At 36.3% G+C, this 11,816-nt stretch overlaps 1 protein-coding gene across 1 annotated transcript in view; it reads right to left on the reverse strand.

Moving 5' to 3' along the window:
* Positions 1 to 11,327, reverse strand: part of LOC103718831 (Metallo-hydrolase/oxidoreductase superfamily protein) — a 30,631-nt gene extending 19,304 nt beyond the window's left edge. The window contains exons 1-7 of the mRNA XM_039130129.3: positions 10,955 to 11,327; positions 9,521 to 9,668; positions 7,455 to 7,609; positions 6,042 to 6,224; positions 4,341 to 4,416; positions 3,019 to 3,090; positions 1,348 to 1,433 (exon numbers count right to left, since the gene is read on the reverse strand). Of these exons, the coding sequence (XP_038986057.3) occupies positions 1,348 to 1,433; positions 3,019 to 3,090; positions 4,341 to 4,416; positions 6,042 to 6,224; positions 7,455 to 7,609; positions 9,521 to 9,668; positions 10,955 to 11,212 (978 nt within the window). The 5' untranslated portion in view covers positions 11,213 to 11,327. The remainder of the gene's footprint in view (positions 1 to 1,347; positions 1,434 to 3,018; positions 3,091 to 4,340; positions 4,417 to 6,041; positions 6,225 to 7,454; positions 7,610 to 9,520; positions 9,669 to 10,954) is intronic.
* Between the last annotated feature and the right edge of the window lie 489 nt (positions 11,328 to 11,816).

Raw genomic sequence — 11,816 nt, forward strand, 5'->3', positions numbered from 1 at the left:
AGAATCAGGTCTAGTAGAATACATGCATGATTTGTACAGGTCAATTGCATCAGACCCTAAGGCCTTGTCTTTCCCCATGGGTCTGAGGGTATCAGTGCCCGTGGTGGTGGTCTGTGTTTGTCACAATGCTATAATGCACATGGTGTGTGTAGATTAATATGGCATGGATGCTAGTTCACTACATGAGCTTCTAAATAACATTAGCATTTGGTAGTGCATTTATAACACAACATTTATCAGATACTGGATGATGATAATGTGTAATCCTTAGCACATTCAACATAGACCTAAGCAGCGGCATGCTGACTTCCAGTTGTGCCAATCTTGTAGTGTATTATTCTATATATGCTGTATCTTACATGTAATATGTAGCATGTAGGTTAGTTATACATCATGATTATCAGTCAATGACTGCAATTTCCTACAGATCTTATACCAAAGCTACCAAGTCATCTTTTGCACATTTTGCATAGACTTTTATCAAGTCACCTTTGTCAACATATGTCCCTTTCTATGGTTATCAGTCATGCATCATTTAGTTTCCCTGAGTGCGATGTCAACATAATTGCAAACCTCCTTGGTCACCAAAGCCACATCTTTGTAGCTTCTGCCTCTACTGATTTGGTGCATGTTTATCATGCATCTTTAAGCACCACCCTTCTTAAAGCTGCACGTTGGTCACCTTTTGCATGGTAATATTCATACCACTGTTTCGCTACCTATTCCATGAATTCCCAACTCGAAAGACATATCTGCCATATTCTGTACGTTAAGTCTAGCTTTTCATGAAAAACTCTTGGCATGATTGTAGAAGAGACACAGAGTTGCTGAGGAAAGTTCATTAGCCTGTTAGTCTTCCATGATCATACGTACATAGGTACGCACATCACACACACATACATGATACATGTATATGTATGTATATCATACTTGGTGTGGTATTCATTTTGTATTTCTTCATCATCAAATTATGGGATTTTATATATGTCACCATCAGTGTGGTGCCTTGCTCAATGGGCATGACATCATCAAAATTTGGCTTCAAATCCTAATGAGATTGTTTATCCTCATGAACAATTACTCCTTAACTTTTGACAAATACCAAAGAGAGGCATCTTTTTATGATTCATATCATATAACAGTCACAGGGTGATTTCTTTTCCTAACAATTTTTTTTATTAAATGAAGCAGTAATTTATCATTTTTTCTTATTAAAGATAATATTTGTGTCTGCAAACTTATGTACTAAATGCAATGCAAGGATTTCCACTAATCTAAAAATCAAATTTATGCCGATGTGAAATGTTATGGTCTTCTTGAAACAGATTAAAATTGAATATCTCATACAGGAGCAGAAATAACTTCCAATTGCTGACCACCTATGCAAATCTTCTCCCCGCCAGTTATTAGGGAATATTTAAGAGTCCATTTTCCTGTCACATCATAACAAGTAAAGATGAAATTTAAAAAAAAAAACTGTATTTGACAGTAAAGTTCACCAGAAACTACAAAATAATGTCCAATTTTCAAGTAGTTATAAAAAAGAGAAGAATGCATCTGGATTATATCTACTCTGCTAAAGTACGGTATCTCAGTCATCATTTGCTATACAGGCGCTTGAATTATTAGATATTCATGCAGGTGCTTATGTATAACACATACCCAGAAATGGGTTGTTTGTCTGTTTGTGTTCCTCCAAGCATCAGCGACTGTCCAGTTGACAAGCTGTTGAACATCATACTAACTTTTGACTGAAAGGAAGTTGTCTTACGATGATAATAGACTCTATTGATCCATCTAAGAATTATTTTCAAGCCAAAGCCTTGTCCTTTCAGTCTAAATTTTTGTCCTTTAAAGCAGATATTCACTTCAATGAGACATTTCTTCATGGAATTGACACTCTTTGGCAAAGGACAATGGGTACAGGGACGAATATTGTTGTTCATAATAATCATTAAATGATTTGCGACTGCTTATACTTGAATCCTTATGGCACATAGATACAACATAGCTAATGCAAAAACACTAATCTGATGGCCAGAACAAGCCATTTCTATCTCATAAATTCTATTAATTGTGGCAACAGCAGCTTAAGGAACTGGAGAAGTGTCCCACAACAGCAAAAAGCTATAGATCTGTTGTCCTAGAACTGGATGTGCATTTCCCCCGAGCAATAAATATACCTAGTAAACAAATAAACTAGTAGCCGCCAGCATCTCTTAATGTTTTGTCAAGACAAAAACCTACATTGAGCATCAAAACACTAGACCGCACCTTATCAACACATATGTATGTAACATAAAAAGGTTTGCATCAACAGAGATACATCAATAACAAACTCTAGCTAAACAAATCTGATCTGCTGATTCATGTTCTATGAAATTTGATATGCTATCTGCAACACACACACACACACACAGAATTCTAGGTCAAACGTTTTGGTGAAGGTAAGGAAAATTTGAGATGATCACTGAAAAATACTAAAAGAGATCATGAAGCAACTTGTATTTCCAAAAATTGGGTCAAGCAGATATAAATGGAAAAGGGAAGGGCAAAAAAAAGACATTCTTATTTGAAATACATTATTGGAGACTGTCCTCTGGAGTCTTTCTTATACAGTTTTATCTGAAAATCAAAATAGAAACAAGACAGTTTTATATTTATGCATGATCAACAAGCCTTATCCCTCTCTGGATTGTTCAACTTTTTCCTATTCAGTGCTACATCATACATAGAACCACCAAATTTACTTTAAGGGTGCATTTACTTAGATATTCTAGTGTTGAAAAGAGAATTTGGATTCACTGCAGAGTATGCCTACTTCTTTTATGACCAGCAATGTCCAGCATCCTACATAAGATCAATTCTTCATTATCACCATTTAAATGTGGGACTGGCATCACAGAACAGTAAACATCAAAAAACTTGTAAAACTGGGGAATACTTGTTGTTCAGAGCATTTAAAAGCACAATTCATAAAAAAAATGCAAACTTCAAAGAAAGTACAATAGGAATTACCAATGCGGCCCATGGTGTTTGCATGCACCAATAGAGTAGCATCAGGATTGCATTTCTGGACGACTGAAAGACCTAAAATCAACCCAGCAAACCACATAACCACTGTTAAACAGTAATACAAGGTGTTCAGTTCAAATATAAGATTCAAACAACACCTTGAGCTAGTCTCCATAAACACTCTTCTACAAACATAAGATTCAAACGAGGTAAACATTGCACTATGTATATAACCTAGAGCTAGATTCTACTTGACTGCCCACCTTATCCTTATGCTTACATCTGTTTTTTGCCACTGCAGCCTGTAGACGTGCATGCATGTCCAGGAAGGAAGAAAATAATGTATTGTATCTATGAAAGAGCTAAGAATGCAATAATGTTGGTGAGTCTACTGGTTTGATCTCTTAATTGGCAGATAAGACATTCAAGGAGCTCAAATTTTGTACAATCCAAGAACTGGAAGCATAATTATTAATTGATTCAAGATCCATATTTATAGTTTACTCCATGTGAATTTCACCCCAAAAACCAGCCAAAGAAACCCACGTCGCCAGGACAAAAAAGGGAGCAATTCAAGGACTACTGGCACTCCACCACCGCATAATGATTTTTGCTATACTGAAAGCATCATCTGGTCTGACCTTATATGTCAAAAAAGAAGTAGAAATTGGCAACAAATAAGTAGAGAATTCATAATAACTTCAAAAAACTTTACATGAAGCCCAAAATTTTTTTTCCCTTTTTATACAATGTAAGGCCCGGCCCAAAAGGATCCCTAATGAGAGGCAATAACACAATATATACAATCAGAATAGGTCAAGGCCCCGACATAGAACACCCACAGATGATACTGGGATGTGAAGTCATTTTCAAACAAAGATGAAAGAACAATGATTTATACTCAGTAGACAATACAGCTATAAGCATTCAATATATGTAACACGTTAGATGGTATATTGAAGCTAGTAAAAACTAAAAGAAAAATATAAGGACAAAGAATTCTTGTAGGATATGATAATGGCTACAAAAGGTATCCATGCTATGCATTTTTAACATATAACTACAATAAGGACAACTCAGCAGAACCAAAAAAAGAACACTGGAGCTTTTAAAGTAAAGTATTATGCCATGCATGCCAAGTTACATGGCAGTGTACCTAATCAATACATCGACCTTTACATGCATTACAGTAAAGTACAGCAATGGCAAGTACATATATGCAGTCTTCATGTCACTTAACCTTCATGAATTTCATTAGCTAATAGCATAGGAATAAAAAAAGCTATATATAATTCATATGCAGCAGCATAAAATATAAAACATACCATCAACATGATCATAGTGATGATGAGTAACAAAGACCACTAACTTTCTTGGAAGTGCAGCTACAAGATCTGCTAGCTGATCACAGATGAAGTATTACAAAACAGGGAAGAAAAGATAGAAAAAGGAAAGGTACAGTAAAGATTTAGATATTAGGTAAAATGCAGGTCATTTGCCTACATGAACATAAGGATTAATGATATTCCATAATCTGACTTATTTGACTAGCAGAAAAATGTCTGGAAAAAGACAACAATCTCAAAAAATTATTCATCTAAATCAAATTCCTCAAGTTTAAGCACCTGACACTGTGCTCCACTGCCACCTGCAGACAAGTGCAACATCAAGTAATGTGATGCATGCTGTCCAAATTGCTGGCAGATATTATAAATAATTGATAATGATAATATTTTAAAATATATGCTACTTCACCTTTTTCCAACTTTGACTGCAGCAATGGCAGCCAGCGAACGGTTATAGGTAAAAGAGTAAGGGACTACTCAATGTTATGTAATATCAAGGCAAATAAGAGGGATTAAAAAATTTTATGTTTTAGCATTTGTATGTGTCAGCTATAAGAATTAGTTATTGCTTCATGGCTACATCACAAATCAAAATGTTTGAAGCAGGGGTACCTAATTCGCTGGCCATGTGAATGACTTACAAATTGGTACAAAATGTACCAATTCACAATATAGTTTGATAGCATTCGGAATTTAGCATTACTAGTTATTGTATTCCAAAGATTCTGGGTGCATTGGATTACTGAAAATTTAAATAGCATGGGATTTAAGAGGTCCATGTCAGCAGGATTCTCCACATAGAAGGGATAAGATTTTGGATTTTGGGAACTTGAGTCATCAGTTAGACTGTTAGTCTCACAAATGTCGGTAACATGTTGGGTCAAATTTATGTACAAATTAAATTATGCAACTACTATATAAAATTAGAGAGTGTTTGAACTTTTATTCCAATCATACATCTTATTTTCTTTTATTAACGATCTAAGGGTTCTAATTTTTCACTGTTTATTTTGTAAATTTGATGTCGGGAGGTGTTGAGCTTGGGCTAAAAGGCTGGTGGACGAAGGGTATGTTAGCGCAACCGATTGTGGCGAGGTAGAAACTCCACTAAGGCACATACGACATAGGGGTGGAAGATAGCTGGAACTGTAAATTGGTTCAAGATGAACCAATGTAGTTCACAGTGCAGTTCAATCTAACATGGAATAACAAGAAAATTATGAATTTTATATGGAGACTTATTCAAATATCGTATCAAATCTCCTTGTCTTTCTTATTCTAAACCTGTTCAAAAAGTATACTTTATTATTTATCTAATATGCATTGATGAATCTATGTCATATTCTCAATAGACTTACTAAATCAAAATAAATATTGACATTAAACAACATAAGTGTATAGAACTAAGTTTTTCTCATCCTACCCCACTTGAACCCAATTCACAAAGGAAGAGCAAATGGCCAATTATGAACCTGAACTGGGACTGAGCAAACTACTGAAAGGTGGCATGGAACATGTTTTTCCAGTTTATGCAGGACCTTTCAAAATGATGTTTATTCGGTCTTCCAGGCTTTGCATATCAAAATACCACACAGTAATGATGACTTCTCGTGCTGTCAAAAATTGATAGACACCGAGCATTGATAGATTAAAGTTAACTGAAAGTTCAAATGCCCATACCTCTCCATGTAGTTGCGAACAGCATCCAGGATCCATCAATAATGCATCTCCATAAGTAATAAAACTAGAATGTTCTGATCTATCAGTGGCATTATTTGGTACCATGACAACTAGATTTGTTGTATGGAAAGGCTCTCTTGTTCTACTCTTCATTGGTACAAGCATGATACCAGGTGGGTACTCCTGATTAAAATAAAAATGTCTTCTTATGTCAAATCTCTTCCAGTAATACTATTACTCTGGAAATAGGATATATATGTACCTGAAAAAACTCAAATCGAGCAAACAACAGAATAACATGAAGTATAAAAGCAATTAGCTTATATACAATAATGGATATCTTCAGGTAGAGTCTCGACCTTATTATGTCTCCCATAACATTGAAATAACACGAAAATATCACACATGGATTATAAATTTATTTGCAGATAAAGAAGGGGAACTTCCATAATGTATCACAGATGAACAGAACAGCCAAGAACCATATGATCATCCAAATGAGAAGGAAAATATTGTCAGACGAATATTCTTAATATAACTGCAGTTGGAATATTAAAAACAAAAAAAATCAAGCAGAAGCATGCCCAAAACCTAAGAAGAGTTAAACTAATGGCTTGACTCCACTGATGCTTAGGCTTAGCAGGCATGCCTTCAGGTAAATAATTTACTTATAATTCCATGGGCAGAATTATCCATATAACTAATTGTGAGTGGCTCGGATCAACATAAAAGATTTCAAGTTTATAGACACCCAACAAATAACAAAGCACACATATCTGACAGAATGACATGATAGGATTAGACAAAATTATCAAATGATCATAAAATTATGCTTTATTAACCAAGGTAACAAGTCATTGTTTTGAGATGGCAAAAAGGTTATATTTTTGCCACCAAGGTAGTAGCCTGGTGGTAAGGGGGCGATAATTCCGCCCAAGTTGCCCGGGTTCGAAACGCGCGGGCGTCGATTAAATTAGGGGACCGGATGCCCCACGCTCGGCTGGCTTGTTGGCGGTTATGCTTTCCTTCCACTTGTACCAAGGTGGCGCTGGGGTGACGTACCCACACGTGAGGCGGTGAACCCAGTGGGGTGAGCCCACGGGTCGGGGAAGGCACGCGAAACCTGCGACCTGTATCGAACATTCCCTAGTGGAAGGGGGGCCCAGTAATGGGGCTGCTACGTGGGTGGGCTGGTCCCTCCCCCTCCCCTCCTATCTTTTACCAAAAAAAAAAAAAGGTTATATTTTTTAAAAAATAGAAGTACATCCTATACTAACTAATGAAAAACAACCTTGTAGATCAGAAACAACATCCATAAAAAAGATAATAAAATGAATGTTATAGCACATTTAGAATTACTGGAACTTCCGTAACCCTTATAACAGAACATATTCAGGTGAAAATATAGAGAACCTGACAATGCAATGTAGATGTGGTCCTCAACCTTGATGTCACAGCTGAATCAGGGAGAAGTCCAATAACTACAAAAGGTCCTACACGATCAACACTTGGCTTCACTTCCAAAAGCAACTGTAAGGCGCTCTCCATAGACAACCACTTACATGACTCTGCATTTGCATGATTAGAAAGTATTGTATAAATCTTCCTAGCAACAGACCTCATGCATATTAGCATGAAATATGAATTAACTTCTTAACAATGAATGATTAGTTGCCGATAGAACATCGATTTGAATTGGACCATAAATTACGATGGCTTCCAAGAATATGTTAAATTTTGTAAGGAAGCTGTAGTGAGAATGTTAGCAAAAAATACGAACAACTAGCCATTAATGTTGTGTACATATTCTATAAATATAGCAGAACACATGACAAGAACTGGAGTCTTGTATCAGTAATGCTTCTTGATGCCAAAAGGACAAACTCAATACAATCAGTACAACCTTCACAGTAAAGCTATAATAAGATTTGAAAGTGCTAATGCTTTTGAATGCACAACAAAGCTTAGACAGCTTGACATGATAATCAGTCTTTTACACTAATACTCCATAGGCAGATAGAAGCACCTTGTTACTGAAGCCCAGCCAAATACAGATGTCCATATTCAAACACTTTTTTTCAAAGTGCCAGCATTGCAATCCTTTAAAATGCCAAAAACATGATTTGCCTCATCACTTTATGAATAAAACGACATAGGTATAGGTAAACTATACTTACGTATGTAATCAGAACCATATTCATAAGCTTTGTCCTAACTATTTAAGGTTAGCTTTATGAATCCTCATTCACCAATCAGTCCTTTTCAAGGTCACCTCATTCACCAATCATTCCTATTCAAATGTATAATAATATATTTAAACTATGATTGTATAGTTTGACCATGTATAAAAAAGGTATGGTTCATCTTGGATCACAACACCTTGCTAAGACTAACAGCCATATTCCCGAAATAGTTGGACATATCTCATTAATTGGTATAAACATAAAGTTTGCTATAGTCAGGCAATTTCAAAAAGTAAAATAGGAATTAGTTAAATAGTCATATGCCTCTATTGTTAGTATAAACCTTAAATTTGTTCTAGGGAAAAATCAAAAACTCTGTAAAAACAACCTTAATTTTTTCCATAAATAGAGGACTTCCATATATGATGGTATACTAAAACTCTTAATAAAGTATTTCTGATTTATTTGTAAACATTTTTTAATAAATACCACTGAATCGTCTTGGCTCACATGACAAATTTGCATACCTAAGATCCCCTTAATATTTGTTATTTTACAGTGATTGCATGCATTTTGACATTTGTTGGTTAAAGTAATTTTATTTTAGGTAGACCTATAACACTTAACAAAGATAGTTATCAAAAATGAAGATGGCATAAGATGCAAGCATCTTGTTTCCAAAACTGACTGTCCCAAAATATTTTGGGGAGTAATGTATGTATAAAAGAAAAAAAAATCATTTAGCATCTGCTAATAAGTATCCAGAAGTCATGGCTTCAAGATGCAATCCACCCTCCTATGCTCTTTTATCTTCAAGAAACTTGGAGTTGGATATTCAGGATGTTGTTCTTGGACTGGCCCATTAATGGGCCACATCATAAACAGAACCGGACATGACTAATTCCTAAGCCAACCCAAACCTAGGCCCCACTCAAGAAGATCAGACTTAGATTTGACCAGCACCACAAACCATCCAATCTCTTCCTCTCTCAAGGCAGCTGGGTGAGGCAGCAGGGGGGAGAGATACTCTCTGTCTAGCTTGCTTTATCAACAGGCCAATAGACCATGGCAATAAAATTACAAAAAGGTCCATATGGATTTATCTTTACTTATGAACTATATTGTAAAATAGATTTCCAGCCACTATGAACAATTTATTAAATTGTTGCTACAGAGTTGCGGTCCAACATGCACGCATCCATGTCTATGTTAATAGCTCAACCAACATCTTTAAACAGGAGATGCAGTTACCATCACACCAAAAAATGTTCAGGTATCATAAATATGCACGCTAACCTTGTAAAATTTCCTCTTCAGATTCCAATCTCCCTAGGATGAAAATAGTGTCCACTCGAGGTTCTGGACCGAAATCAGCTTCTTCTACATACTTCAACAGTTGCCACCTTCCACTGATTGCATTTACCAAACCCACTTGCCACAGAACCTAAATAAGCAACAGTATGAAGACAATGTTGGTAGAAAAGAACATGAGAATGACTGTCATGTTGCAGTGGTCCAGTTGTTTTCTTAAGTTCCCAATCACTTGTTGAAGCAAACAAACTGATAAAGCATAACCTAGAATCTATATATTTCAACATTTTTACCCTTTCATTATAGATAATCAAGCAAAACTATATGAGAAGACATAAGAAAGAAATATCAGAGGTAAGGTTTTATCATTAAAATGCCAGTAATTTGAACCCACTAGATTAGTTGGAAAAGGAATGTGTTTACCCACTTGAAAAGATAAATATAATAAAACCTTCTTCAAACTACCATACTTGTATAAATACTGGCAAAGAATTTTTAAGTTCTTGAGGAATGCACTATATCTACGGTAGTATATTACAAATAATATTAATGTGGAATATTAAACAAGCAGATTAGCACAAGGAATTCAATTTCTTACTGGAATCCATTGGCATTCCAAAAAAAAAATGTATATATTAAATGCGTAGCATCTCCTGGTTGGTCTCATTTTTCAGGTTTGGTTAACATGAGGCAAAGTTCAATGGATGTTTTAATTATGTGGTCTATATGTATGATTTATCCATGTATTCTTGAAATTTCTTGATGAATCGCATATAAAGTGATTCTTGAACTTGCTTGATGAATCATATATATATATATATATATATATATATATATATATATATATATATATATATATATATATATATATATATATATATATATATGTATGTATGTATGTATACATACATACATACATACATACATACATACATACATACATACATACATATATGTATGTATATGTATTATTTGAAACCAGAGTTTTAAAGCACCAGAACCCGACAAATGATGGATATCCCAATAGCCCACCCAAGAAGAGCATGATTGACGAGATACTGAATTAACACGCTATTGATTAACCAGTGCTAATTCCTACTGCTCCTAGATGTTTTAGCAGATCTATTCAATTAACGAACCCTAAGTCGACGTCAATTTACGAAATTCGTAGAAATAAGAGACAGGATTGGATGAGCATAATAAAGCGCGAAATATTTCAAGTTGATATCTTGTAATGAGATTGTAAACCAGAAATTTTCTTGAAGCAAGAGAAAAGAGAGGAAGAGCGTCAAAAAGCATGAAAGATTTCACATACCCTCAATTTTCAATGTTCTTGAAATTTATCAACAAGGTCATTCCAACAGAGATAACAAATCAAAGCGCGAATCCCAAAACCCCAGCAGAAGAGAAGCGAATCACCTGACTTAGAGCAGAATAGACGTCGAATCGCCTCAATTCAAGCTTATCTGATAGAGAATCGGCGCCTTCAATGAGCGGCTCGGTCCGGATCTCACCCTCCAGAGGGTTCAGCGACGCCGAAGGCAAGTCCCAGAGATCGGAGTCCACGAATTTCTGGTATTCCTCTTCCCGCAGCGGCGGCGGCGGAGCCTGCCGGGCCACCAGAAAATCCTCGCCGGATGGCTTCTTGATCACGGCGGCGAGCCGGAAAACGGCCATGGCGACGATAGGAACGCGACCGCTGCTGCTTCCCCTGTTATCAGTCCGAAGATTAGCTGCGGGTGTCCCAAGAAGTACGAACCTCGCCGGCTCCCAGCAAAGAAACCGTTACTGGTGTTCTTGACTTCATTTATTACCGTCTTCAGCAAGAGTAAGGATGAAACCGGACCAGGCCGGCCTCCCCTCATCCCGGCCCGACCTCGAAAAAAGTTCAAACTTGAGACCGAGTCTAAATTCCCAAATTGTGATAAGAGAGACCGAGTCTGAACCTCAGCCTAGCCCAAATTCCAAATGGATCTGATCCAAATCGAGCCCAAGAAGGCCCAATCCGACCCTGGACCCGAACCCGATGTCTCTGCCACTTACAGCCACTCATCTCTCAATTGGCATTTGGCAACCTCAAATCTCATCAGGGTCATCGCCAGGAGTTGGGGCTGCTCAGCATGGGATGGTGGAAAATCGGGGTTAATGAAAAAAAAGCATAAAAAGGTAAATGCAGTGATCATCAAACTAACTAAAAAAAGAAACAAAATCGGGGTTAATTAATATATATTTATATAATGTGGTGACTATATGATATGAACGGGTCCCGTTTTGCCATGCT

Source organism: Phoenix dactylifera, chromosome 12, assembly GCF_051530095.1.
Source record: "Phoenix dactylifera cultivar Ajwa chromosome 12, Ajwa_hap1_PhDact_Kaust_v1.1, whole genome shotgun sequence".
NCBI lineage: Eukaryota > Viridiplantae > Streptophyta > Magnoliopsida > Arecales > Arecaceae > Phoenix > Phoenix dactylifera.